The sequence below is a fragment of the Monodon monoceros genome, unplaced genomic scaffold (assembly GCF_005190385.1).
Source record: "Monodon monoceros isolate NGI ecotype Baffin Bay Population unplaced genomic scaffold, NGI_Narwhal_1 Super_Scaffold_6, whole genome shotgun sequence".
Taxonomy (NCBI): domain Eukaryota; kingdom Metazoa; phylum Chordata; class Mammalia; order Artiodactyla; family Monodontidae; genus Monodon; species Monodon monoceros.
The window spans coordinates 6,191,098-6,204,206 of record NW_021703783.1 but is presented as its reverse complement, the minus strand read 5'-3'; the positions used below and the strand labels follow the sequence as shown (position 1 = coordinate 6,204,206).

The following is a 13,109-nucleotide window of genomic DNA, read 5'->3' as shown; positions in this document are numbered from 1 at the left end:
ACGTTCAGTAAGCTAGACGTGGTGACATGGACACTAAACATTTAATAATTCCATCACCACTGGATAAGTGCCACAAAGGGAGAAGCACAGAATGTTGGGACAGCTTATCATAGGGAACCTTATTGCAACTGGGAGGTTGAGAAAGGCTTCCACGGGAAGCCTAGATCAGTAACCACTGGGCTCTGCTCTCAGTGAAAGAAAATTCCACATAACAGAGGCTGGAATGAGACTGAAGTTGATTTCTCCCTTGAAAGAAGCCTGGAGGCGGGTGGTCCAGAGGTGAGGGTTGTGGGGTGAGGAACAGCACACCCTCATCCTCCGTGTGACCCCTCCTCCTAGTCTGAGAAGGCTGCTCAGGCGCCCCAGTTGAATGAAGGTTCCCTTGTGGTAAGACCTCCCAGTACCCTGTGCGGCTTCTCCCTTGGAAGCACTTATCCAAGTGAAACAATTATGAAATTGTCGTTTAGTGTCTGTCTCACGGGCTACAGTGGTGACCACATCTGTCTTACTTAGCACCCAGCAGAGAGCCTGGGGCCTGGTAGACTCTTAATACTTGTCGAATACTTTTTAAAATATTAAGTTGTATTGATATTGATTGATTTTAAATATATGGTAGTAATAGATACATCCCATAAAATTTACCATTTTAACCATTTTTAAGTGTTCAGTTCTATGCCATTAAGTACGTTCATGTTATTGTACAACCTTCACCACCATCCATCTCCAGAACTTTTTCATCTTCCCCCACTGAAACTCTGTCCCTCTTAAACGCAAACTCTCTGTTCCCCCCTCCCCCCAGCGCCTGGCTGTTGAATACTTTCTGAATGAATGAATGCAGAGGGGCTATAGAAAGGCTCACAGACTTAAATGCCTATAGGAGCCTGCTAGGCACTATAACTGAGAAAAGCTGGTAGTAAACAATAGGGAGGGGTGAAGACTGAGATAAACAGAGGCACTGCCTCAGCTAATGAGGGCAGCTACTAACCACACAGCTCCAGCTGAGCTGACAGTAGAGGTTGTACCAGAACGTGAACCCAGAGTCGCCAGCTCTGCCAACATTTCAACAGAAGGTGGAAAACCAGACATTTATGTAATATCTCCTAATTTTAATGTTGGCAACTAATTTTGTGTTTTGTTCTAACACTGAATAAATCACACAAAGCATTCCAAGGGCTGGATCTAGCTCAGGGCCCACCAGTTTGCAACTGATGTACCAGATGGACGGTGTGATGCCACCCAGCTCTTGGGGGTCTGTGGCCTGTGAAGATGGGTTCCCAAGAACCAATGCCTCCCTCTGGGGTTTTCAAGCAGGAAAAGAAAAGGGGAAGAGACAGCAAGTTTATATTGAACATTTAGAACTGCTGTGTGCTTTATATGGTTGTGTATTTTATTTAATCCTTACAGCAATGATCAGGCATAAGTATTATTTTCCAGACCATACAGATGAGGAAACTGAGGCTCGAAAAGTTTAAGAGAATCACCAACAGTCACAAAGCTAGTAACTACACCTGATGGCACTAGGATTTGAACTTACCTGCTTGGCCCCTAATCCCTGGATGGTCCCCCTCACCCTACTGCCTCTCCTCTGCAGTAAGAAAGGCCAGGAGGACTTCCCTGGTGGCACAGTGGTTAAGAATCTGCCTGCCAATGCAGGGGACACGGGTTGGAGCCCTGGTCCGTGAAGATCCCACATGCCGTGGAGCAACTAAGCCCGTGCGCCACAATTACTGAGCCTGTGCTCTAGAGCCCAAGAGACACAACTACTGAGCCCATGTGCCACAACTACTGAAGCCGTGTGCCTAGAGCCCGTGCTCCACAACAGGAGAAGCCACCGCAGTGAGAAGCCCGTGCACCGCAACAAAGAGTAACCCCAGCTCGCAGCAATTAGAGAAAGCCGGCGCGCAGCAACGAAGACCCAACTCAGCCAAAAATAAATAAATAAAATAAATTAAAAAAGAAAGGCCAGGATGAAGGGGGAAGGGCAAGATAGGGGTAGGTGGTTAAGAGATACAAACTACTATGTATAAAATAAATAAGCACGGGGAAATATAGCCATCATTTTGTAATAACTTTAAATGGAGTATAATCTATAAAAATATTGAATCACTATGCTGTACACCTGAGACTAATATAATATTGTAAATCAACTCTACTTCAATTTAAAAAAAAAAAAGAAAGGCCAGGATGAGGCGGCGGGAAGTCGTCTCCCACAGCAATGGAGGGGGTAGGAGGCCAGTGACCTCATCTGGGGCTTCTGAGGCTTGGCATCACCAGGATCCCTCACATCTATAGAGAGATTTTCCATTTTCAAAGCACTGTCACATACATTAGCATATGCCAGACCTTTTCAGCACGTATTACTATTCTCATTTCACAGAAGAAGAAACCGAAGTTAAGCTCTCTGCCCCATTATATGACGGTAGGCACGGAGCATGGGGGTTTCCAGAAGTCTCCTGGTTCCTGAAACAAAGCTATTTTTGCCGCGTGTATTTTGTCTCCAGGCTGGAGGTGCGGGGGTAGACCAAGGGGGGAGCAAGAGATGGAGGCAGAGGGTAGCCAGCACCCAGGCTGTGGGAGGAGGGGTGGGGCCGCCTGTGGAGCAGGGAGGTTGGAAGCCCCAGGTGCAATCCTGTGGTGGCCTCCTCACCAGAGCAGCTGCAGTGGCACCCTCCACAGCCTCGGCAAAGCGAGTGCGAGTGGGGCTTGGGGAGGGGAGGGGAGGGGGAGAGGGAGGGGGAGGGGAGAGGGGCACAGAGGTTGTTCTCTGGGAAGCAGAGTTCTGCAGGGCTGAGTCACCTCCACATTCCACAGGCCACATTCCCCCCGGTTCCACGACCACTTTCTACAACTCTCAGAGAGTGGTTCCAAGGCCTCCCGCCCCATGGGAGGTATGAGCAGGCAAATTTCAGAGCCCAGCCTGGGCTCAGCCATCTAGCACCTGCAGGCCCTGGAGAAACTGTCAGCCACAGAGTGGAGCAGAAAGAACCCATCCCCACCCGAATCTCATTCCCTTCAAAGGCCGAGCCCCACCTTGGGGTGGGCCCGAGCAGGGAAAGCTAAGCGCACCTCCTTTGGGGGAGGGGTAACAGCAGGGGCCCAGGCCTAGTACCCTGGCTGCTGGGGGAGGTGAGGCCGGGACCTTTGTGGGGCTGCCCTGCCCCGTGGAGATGAGAAGACCAGATCAGGGGTGGGGGACACACTGGCAACGGTGACCACAGGCCTGAAGGAGCACAGTATGGCCTCTTGCCTGACACGCTGGACTGGGCAAAGCTCTGGACCTCGTTTGGCCTCCAGAACTTCTGGAGGAGGCTGTCAGGTCCCTGGCAGGGCTGGGAGTGGAGGTCCTCAGAGAGGCCTCTTCCCCCTCTTGGCCTATGTCTCTTTTGGGCACTGTTCCCCACCATGATAGCGGGGTGCAACATGGCCCCCGCGATTGCTGCTTCCTTCACCTCACACCCTCATGCTGTCCCCGACACTGTACGAGCATGGGCTCTGTGGCCAACAGAAAACGGCAGAAGGGATGGCATGTCACTCTCCAGATTAGGTTGTAAAGGCATGGTAGTGTTCGTCTTGCTAGGTCATGAGCAGCCCTGTGAAGAGGCCCACGTGGGGAGAGACCAACGCCCCTGGCCGGCAGCCACCTGAGGGAACCTTTTCACCACCAGATCCTCCAGCCCAGCCCAGCCTTCAGATGCCTACAGCCCTAGCCCAAATCGTGGCAGAAACCCCCGTAAGAGACCCGCACCAGAACTACTCAGCCAGGCTGCTTCCGGATTCCTGAACTTGTGAGATAATATCTTTACTCTCTTAAATTACTGAGTTTGGGGGTGATTTGTTACGTGGCAGTAAACAACTAATACACCCCCTTCCCTTTTTTTTTGGCTGTACCGCGCAGCTTATGGGATCTCAGTTCCCCTACCAGGACTTGAACCCAGGCCACAGGGGGGAAAACCCGGAATCCTAACCACTAGGCCACCAGGGTGCTCCCCTCCCTTCCTTTTTAACGAGGACCTAAGACAATTCCCCCTCCCCACAACCCCCATGAGTTCCCTGCCTCCTTGCCGCCCTTTCCCCTCCAGGACCCCAACCTGGAATGTCAGTTTACAGATAAACTTGGTGAAACAGGATGGATTAATCTCACTCCCTGGACCCTAAGAGGACACGGAAAGGGCTGGAGGTTCTCTTGCTGGATGGGGAGTGCAGGGCCAGAGAGGCAGGAGCAGGAAAGTGACCCTGCCCCCAGGAGAGATCCCACAGAGACAGGCCGAGAATTAATCAAAGGAGCACCATATACATAAGCCCCCTGCCCCCACTTCCTTCCGCTCTCTGCTCTTCTCTTCCTCAGTGGGTGGAGGAACAGGTGGCCTCTGTCCCCTCCCTGTCCCCTTTGTGCAGGAGCGCGGGGACGTCCCTGGACAGAGCCTGTGAATCCTCAGTGACTCCTCTCAGAAGCCCAAAGGGCAGAGGGTGTCACCTCGTAGAGAGGAAGAATGTCACCCACAGAACTTTCCAGGAAACCCCTGCTCCATTAAAGCCTGGTGGCTTTCACCACGGCCGTGGAGAGCAGGTTGTGGGCAGAGCTAAGGAGTCTCCTTGGCAGCGCCCCTAGCCCACAGCAAAGGGGGTAGATGGTGCTTTGAATGCCGCTCAGAGGGGCTTCAGGCCTCCCCTCACAGTGCGACCGTCCCCGGCGAGCCCCAGAGCCTCCTTTCTGTACCCCTGTGTCCCTGCCTGTGACGAGACAAGGGTCACCACCATCCTAAGGCTGGGAACCTCAGATGGCCTCAAATGGGTCATTATTCAGGCCCCTCCCCGCCAGGGCTCTGCACGGAACGAAGGTGCTCCTCTCCCCATTCTGTCCCCAAGTCTCTGGCCATTGTGTCTCCATGGGGCAGGTCTTCAGCTTCATGTTTCGTGTCTGTGTCACTGCACACAGCACACAGGCTCGGGGGACAGTGGCAGGGCCTTTGCCACATCCTGTGTCTGTGCACCCCCCCATTGGCGCCTGTAGACCAGCTCCCACCCACTTGCAGTGTGTTCTCCCTCCAGTCCAGGGTGACAGCTCCCTCAGCCCAAGTCCAGAGCCCTGCAAACACTGCAGGCGGAGGGCTGGGTCCCTCTGTGTGTGTGTGTGTGTGTTTGTGTGCTCTGCTAAAGCACTGTCTGCCCCGCCCAGAGAAATGTTCCCTCCTAGAGAGACAGACAGACAGAGCAAGGAGGCAGTCAGGCTCGTGGGTCTTCTCCTCCTTCACGAATGGATGCTCAGCACACCCACAGTTTTCAAAGCCCTTGTATTATCCAATATCGGCACAACCCCTCTGGGTGCATTATCCTCCTTGTCCCATTTCATAGATGAGGAAACTGAGGCTCAAGGAGATGAGCTCTGGTCACATCAGCACAGCCAGGATCAGAAGCCAGGGTTCCGGACTCCTGAGGCTTTAGCAGCAGCCAGGGTCTGGGTGTCTGTTCTCTTCCCCACGTGGGGCACTTTGTCCCCAGGACTCCCCTGTGTCAGACTTGGATCATAACTTTGCCAGGGCCAGGGTGATCTGTCCTGAGGGTGTACAGGGCGGTAGACAGCTGCTGGGTGCGCTCTCATGTGCGGACCACGGAGAGTGGAGTCACAAAGGTAGAGCCAGCCCACGGGGCATCGGAGCTGCCTGGTCCCCGGTCCCCACACTGCTAATCTACCTCAGCCTGCCCTGTGACCTCCGGTGATGTGTGACAAACAGAGACCACTGGGTGGCAGTGTGCGCTCGCCCAGGGCTGCGGAACATAGGGGTGAGGCGGAGGCTGCCACCCAGAAAGGTTGCGAGACCCCATCTCGGGAGGACTCGACCCGGCAGGGCTGAGTGTGTGTGTGTGTGTGTGTGTGTGTGTGTGTGCGCGCGCGCGCGCGCCCGCGCTGCCGCCAGAGGGCCAAGGACAGCGCTGAGGTATGGCGTGCGTGGGGCGGGCCTGAGGGGCAAAATATAAAGGAAACTGGGCAGCCAGAGCAGCGTGAGCAGAAGGACGGAGGAGACGGCTGGAGGGGTGAGGGGTGAGGGCTGCCCGGACCTTCAGGGAAACGACTCCCCAGGAGAAAGAAAGAGCAAGACAGACACCAGGAAGAAAGAATCACGAAGAAACCAGGAACGGAAAAGGGGAAGATGCACGACTGCCTGGGGAAAGTAGGTCAGAAGGCCAGGGTGTGAGAAGGGAGCCCCAGAGGCTGGGGAGAGGCAGAACCTTCCCTGGGCAAGAAGGCGCCAGACTCAGGCTTGCTGCTGACGGGGAGTTTATTTGCACTGAAGTGCGGAGATGCAGGGGCTGCCCGGCTCCAGCTCAGGGCTGCTTCAGCTGCGGCTGCGGCTCCGGATCCTCTGTCTTGCCCTGAGGCTGAGGTGGGTGAGTCCCATGCTCTAAGGCAGAGAATCTTCTTGGTCGCCGCTGTGGGAAGACAGACACGGAGGGTAGGAGGAAGAGGAGGGGGAAGGGAAAGGGAATAAGCTATTCCTTCCCAGGCCCCTCCCTGCCCATATGGTCCCAGGCCTTCCCTCAGCCCCTCCTTTGGTTCCTTCAGGCACAAGGGGTCCCTGGAGTGCAGAGGCTCATGGAGAGTGGGCTCTGAGGGCAAGTTCAGGGGTCAACCTGGCTCATCTACCTGAGGAAGGGGTGCCAGACAGCACACCGAGGACTGAGGAGGGGGGCTCCCGGCTCACCCGTCTTCTCCAAAGGTGAAAGCTAAAGGCTCCAGTCACCAACACGAGGAGGAAGAGGATCCCAAGGATGAGGAGAGGAAGGTGGCCTGTTTCCCAGGCCCCCGGGGCTCTCTCGGAACGTTGGGCACCTACAGAGAGAGGTCAGGATTGCAAGAGCCATAGGGTCATGGCCGGAAGGACACCTTGCCATACCCCCACATGTTACCGACAATGAGACCCAGAGAGTTTAAGGGACTCGTCCAGGGTCACTCAGCTAATTATTGGCAGAAGTGGGTCAGGCCTAGACAGGAGCTGGAGGTCAGCTCCCTGACTGGAGAGAAAGAGCGAGCGTGGTGTGGGGAGGAGGTCTGGAAGTGGGATGGAGGTGACTGGTCTGGAGTTGGGGCTATGGCGCTGTGGGGTCTCGGACCTGGGCGGGACAGCTCAGCGAGATATACGGCGGTCCCGAGAAGCCTCTGCCCCTGGTACAGACGGCACTGCCAGGGCTGAGAAAGGAGCCTGGCCTCCGGCATCAGCAGCCAGGGGCCTGCGGAGGTCCTGCGAGACCGCTCGTCCAGGGGGCTCCACACAAACTGTTCTTGTCCAGATGCCGGAGTCACCTCACAAAGCAGTTTTCTCAGGTTGCCAGGTGACCCATGGGATTTGGGAGTCACTGAAAAAATTAAAGGGAAGAGATCTTTTGGGGCCCCGACCCCCTTACATGAAAGCCTAGGCCCGACTCCCAAGTCTCAATTGCCTTGACTCACCTGGGCTCTGATTGGGTGAGGTGGAGGGGAGGAGATCAGGGTCATGGCCACATTAATCTTATCAAGACAAAGCTCTGGTCAGATCACTCTGCTGCCCCCAAACTTTCCAGACTCCCTACTGCCTTCGGGGGATGGCCCGAAGGATCACGTGACAAATATTTCAGATTCCTTTCCATGACTTTCTACTCAAACGCTCAGAACCGCCCCCCCCCCCCCATCGTTCAGGTGAGTTGGCCTCCCGGAGACCTTGCACTTTTCCTGCTTCCATGCTGTGGCTCACATCTGTGTCCCCCAAATGCATTCTAGCCCCATTTCTGAATGTCTAGAGAACAGATCAACCGATCTAGGGACAGAGCATCTCGAAGCTGTGCGGTGGGGATGGGCAGGAGGAGAAAATTGATGAATGACCTGGAGCTGAGCATGGTGTACAGGCCCCTGAAGGTTTGCTGGCACAGACACCTGAGTTTAGCCCCAAGTTTAGCACTTCCCAGCTCTGTGACTTCGGGAAGGTTCCTTCTCTGTAAAACAGGGACAACAATCTCTCTCCCATTGAGGTGTCATGCAGATAGCTTGGAAAACTGACCCGACAGTTGACCCTCAAGAAGACCTTGGACAGAAAGAACTGGTAGGCTGTGGTAACTGACTGGGAAGGAGGAAGTTGAGGATGAGTGGGACACGAGTGGCTGACGGGAAGGTGACTTAGCAAGAGGATTGGGTGCGAGGAAAAGATGGGGCTCAGAGTGAGGCTGAGGTGTGGATACCGTATCTATGTAGAGATACCTGGGAAGCAGGTGGAAATCCAGCACTGGTCTTCAGGAGATGTGTTGTTGGCAGACTCATTTATTCATTCAACCAATATACATTATTAACTGCCTACTCTGTGGTGCTATTCAGTGGCATAAGTGAGTACGGCAGACACAACCAAGCGGTGATAGTTACCGATCAATCAACACATACCTTCTGAGTTTGTTTGGTTTTTTCTTCTATGTTTGTTTTATACTGTCTTGAAAAGCCCTCGCTCAGTAAATATTTGCTGACTAAGGGACGGATTTATTAATTCCTCCCCAATCCAGGCCACTTCCTGCAACTTTAACCCAGGCCCTGGCTCCAAAGTGGACACGGATTCTTGAACTATATTCCACTTCTCTTGAACCATTCAAATTTTGCCACCTCTCCTTCTAACTTCTCTGACCCTCCCCCCAATTCAGAGCAGGGGAGTCCCTTACGGAAGAGTGGAACATTCATCCAGTGACTCAGGGGAGGTTTTCAGTTTCTGTTCGTTATATGGGGGCGAGAAAACAGGAGGCCACAAGGGGCATCCCCCTGCAACTTGTGCCCAGTGGCCTGGCATCATGAGGCGGACTTGCCCAGTCTTTGCCCAGCTAGCCTTCCCTTCCTGTCCTTTCCCACATGGGGCTGACCTGTGATGACTGCCAAAGTGACAGTGGCACTGAGCTGCTGCCCCTGCAGGTGGATGCCACAGGTGTAGGTCCCAGCCTGGGCCTGGCCCACAGCCTCTAGTAGAAGGGTAAAATTGCCATGGTCTCCAGCCACCAGGAGGTCGGGGCCTCCCCCAGGAGGGGTCCATGTGGCAGTGAGGGAAGACTGGGTCTCCACACCCGGAGGCAGGTGGCAGGGCAGCTCCACCCTGGAACCAGCTCCAGCGTATACTGTCAGAGGGACTGGGGGCTCCAGGCCTGCAAAGAAAAGGGAACCCCAAGTTACAAAGGGGCTGGAGCGCTAGGTCTGCAGGGAAGGGAGGAGGAAGGGTGAAGGAGGTGGTCCAGCTCTGAAGAGTGCTAAGGAGCAGAATAAGGTGGATGAACTGTGGATGCTCAGAACCCCCGAATGTGCGTGGGCCAATAGGAGACCAAAGGGTGGCAAGTTAGGCTGGATGACCAAGGGAAAAGCTAGAAGGGAAAAGCCACTGAAAGACTGCAAAGAGAAAGAGAAAGGACTGGGACAGTGAGGCCCAGAGCAATCACAGGTGCCATCAGCTTGGTTTGGGGGCTCATAAGCCCAGGGGAGGTGACGGGGGGAAGGGGGGGCAGGAAGGGATTGTGGTCAAGTGTGAACGCAGACTGGAGGAGTTACCCAGAACAGTGAGGCTGTACGTGGTGGAGACATTGAAGCCATCTCTGTAGGTAAGGGTGCAGCCCCAGGTCCCGGAGTCCAAGGGGCTGACATGGGGCAGGAAGAGGAAGTTTCCGGCTAAGAGGTGATGGGGGGACTCCTGAACGGGGACTCTGCCTGGGTCCCGGAACCAGTGCACAGAGGCCGGGAGATCAGGGCGGCTGAAGGAACAGTTCAAAATGACGGAACTGGAGGTCCACAGAGACCCGAGGGGGCTGGCAGTCACTGCGCAAGGACAGAGAAGGTTGATCAGGCCCACTTTCCCAACACATCGGGCCAGCTAAGCTGGAAGCTCCTGGAAACAGGCACCTGGCTGTAGATCTCTTTGTCTTCTCTCTCCCAACCGTCCTCCCACCCACCCAGCCCAGGGCCTGGCCCCTGGAGGTGCTTCAAATGCATACCCAAGAGTCCCCTGCCTACTTCCCCTGCCCCCTGCCTCCAGTTCACTGGGCTTGGTCTACGCTTCCCCTTCTCCAGGCCTTGCTTTAGGATCCCCACTAAGGCCACCCTGAGGTACAGACTACAGATATCTCAACGGAGTCACTCCAGCCCCGCGCTCCCCCCTCGAAGGGGTGCATCCCCTCCTCCACCCTGGCACTCCCGCTGTGGGTCGGGGAAGGGGAGCTCGAGGGGTGATACGATCTGTCCACCGGGCCCTCCCTACACACACGTGCTTCTCCGGGGGCACCTTCCACCCCGCAGGCAGGCTCGCCGGCCCCTTCCGCCCCTCTGTTCGGGGCTCTCCGGCAGGGCCTGGGGCGCATCCTTAGAAGCACAGCCAGCCTCTGCGCAGCCCTTCCTGCCTCCGGGGCGGCGGGATATGGGGCGCCCTCCTCCTAGCCCCGTTCCCCCCCCCCCCCCCCCCCCCCCCCCCGCCACACCTACCCGCCGCCTGGCCCACGCGCAGACGGAGGCGGCAGGCGAGAGCGCGGTCCCCGAGGCGCAGAGCGGCGTGGTACTCGCCGGCGTCGGCGCGTCGGGCCGGGCGCAGCCACAGCGAGAAGTCCCCGCGCTGGAGGCCGCGCTCATCCAGCTGCACGCGGGGCTGCAGGGGCGGCCTCCCGACGCGCAGGCCTCCGGGAGCCAGCCTAAGCACCGTGTAGCGGCGGGGCCCCGGGCCCCGCGGGGAGAGCGCCGCGGGCTCACTGGGCGGGAGAGAGATGGGACTGAGAAATGCGAGGGGAAGAAACCCCGGGGAAGAGGCCGTCCAACCACACTTTGAGGATGAGGAAGCCCACCCAAAGGGAAGATCTCTGGACTGCTAACCGTCCCGTCCCCTGCTCCGGTTGGCCAGCACCATCCACTACCGGAGAGAGGCAGGCGTGCTGGGGGACGCAGGTGTGAGGGGGGCAGGCTGCGGAGGAAGGGCGGGGAGGGGGGCGGTGGGCGGCAGGGGAGGCTGAGCCACTGGCTTCAGAGGGACTGACAGCTCGGGGGGGAAAACACAGAGGGCTGGCTTGGGCCCGGGACTGGAAGTCTGCACGCCTTTACTGCTGGAGCTGGGGGTCTTGTTGCTGCAGTCTGGGGTGCCTACCTGTCTGGTAGATGCTGCCAAGTGACTTGTCTTGTTCGCAGAAGGCTGAGCTCCTGGAGGGGGATTGTGGGGCTGCAGGGGAGCTGGGCAGGAGCCCCCTCCTGGGCCCACACCACTGGGACCTCTGCCCCAGGGTCTGGAGCCTCCACTGGGGAGGAAAAGAGAGGCCAAGGGGAGGGGCCATGAGCCAAAAGACTTCAAAGCAGAGAAGGAGCCTCAGTGTTTTCTGAGGGAGAAACAGGGCTGAGGGAGACCTTGGGTTTCTGCCCCTTCCCTGCCAAGGGGGAGACCTAAGAGAGGCTTTGGGGGCTGAAGGACTGCCCCAAGAAAGGCGTTAGAAGAATCCACCCAACCTAAGGGCCTTGGCATCTGTGTGGTCATCGAGAAATCCCTCCTCACCCCCTACTGTGGGTCTGGAGGTCAACCCTCCCAGAGGGTGGTCCCCACCTTACCTGCAGCTGCCCACAGCAGTTGCAGAAGCAGCCAGACCGGGAACCGAGCCTCCCGCATCTCCTCTGAGCCCTGGGCCACACAGCCCTCCAAAGGGAAGAGGTCAGAAAGTGGGGAAGGACTGATGTTCAAAAGAGGGGTTCTGCAAAGAGGGTGTTGGAGAAAGAGAATCTAGAAAAAGAGGAATGGAGGCCTGGAGAGAGGGAGGAACCAACGACCAGGGGCTGGAATCTAGAGGAAAGCCCAGCAGATCGGGCAGCCGGAGGGTGCGGTCAGGGATGGGGTGGGGGTCCCGGGGGATGGGGCAGGGTGCTGGCAGAGAGCAGAGTGGAGGTAAGGTGGCTGTCTTGAGCTAGAGGCCCTTCTGCTGCTCCCAGGGCCCTGGCCCCTGTCCTTCTGTCTTCCCTCCACCTTTCGCACTTCCCCTCCCCGTTGCCCCCCCCCCCCCAGCACCCCAGGGCTCACGGTTTCGCTTCGCAGTGGAAAGTCTGAGGGGGCTGATTCCCAGCAGCATTACCTCCACCCCTGTGATGGCGCTCCCCTTGTTTATTTCCTCAGTCCTGGGTGTCCCCACCACCCTCTCCACTCCTCCCCCACCCTCCTGACTGTTCTCTTTCCTGAGGAACTTCTGCCCTTCTCTTCTGCCTTGAACTACCCACTTGCCCATCTCTGAGCTGCCTCCCCAGGCCCTAGTCATACTTTCTTGGCAAGTTCTTTCCTTGGTACTCATCCCCTCCCTTATTCCCTTACCTTCCCAGAACTTCATTACCCTCGTCTACCTGTCTCCCCACCCATCCAATGACTCCCAGAAGCTCTGCTGTACCCTAAGAGATGGTAGGTCTGAAGAGGGGCACCCCACACACAGGGAGAAGAATAGCTACACTGTATTGTACCTTCATTATGTGCTGGGCATCGTAGTGGGCACTTTGTGTACAGTAACCCATGAAATCTAATATTATCCCCCATTGCACACATGAGGAAACTGAGGCAGGCTCAGAGATTAAATGTCAGGTAGGGAGTGTGAAGACAAAAGCTGTGTGTGTGTGTGTGTGTGTGTGTGTGTGTGTGTGTGTGACCCTGACCCCGGGTGAGTTACAGGTGTCTTCTCATCTTTGGGGATGAATGGTATCAATGAATCACACACACCCCCTACAGCTCAGACCTCTGTGTAATCACCAGGCTCTCCCAATCCAGAGGCTCTGAACCAGGAGAGGGCAAGGGTGATACGGAAAAATGCAGACATCTTGCAGCAGGGATCCTGCCTTGGGAAAACCTGAAGCAGGACTAGGGAAGGAAGGCTGAGGCCAGAGGGGAACTCCTCCCCACGCCACCCAGCCTGCGGAGCCAGAACTTGCATTAGGCCTGGAGCCGCAAGAGGTCCTGGAGTTCTCCCTGCTTGATCAGGAAGGAGCTCACTGCTCAGTGCCAGGCAACTCTCACTCCATCCAAAGAGGCTGAGACCCAGGTCTCCTGCCCTCTCCCACTTCAGGGGCGGGACTTCCTGTTTCGGAGGCTGTTTCTTTGCCTGGTTCAGCACAGTAGGGC

General features: G+C 56.5%; 1 protein-coding gene across 1 annotated transcript; it reads right to left on the bottom strand.

Annotated features, from left to right (window-relative positions):
* Positions 1-6,204: 6,204 nt before the first annotated feature.
* Positions 6,205-11,958, bottom strand: LAG3 (lymphocyte activating 3). The gene is made up of 8 exons (XM_029205336.1): positions 11,567-11,958; positions 11,115-11,262; positions 10,466-10,725; positions 9,542-9,805; positions 8,869-9,144; positions 7,111-7,353; positions 6,702-6,829; positions 6,205-6,429 (listed from the first exon to the last, which is right to left on the bottom strand). Exons 1-8 carry the CDS (start codon positions 11,622-11,624, stop codon positions 6,325-6,327), a joined length of 1,482 nt encoding a protein of 493 aa, XP_029061169.1. The 5' UTR covers positions 11,625-11,958; the 3' UTR covers positions 6,205-6,324.
* Between the last annotated feature and the right edge of the window lie 1,151 nt (positions 11,959-13,109).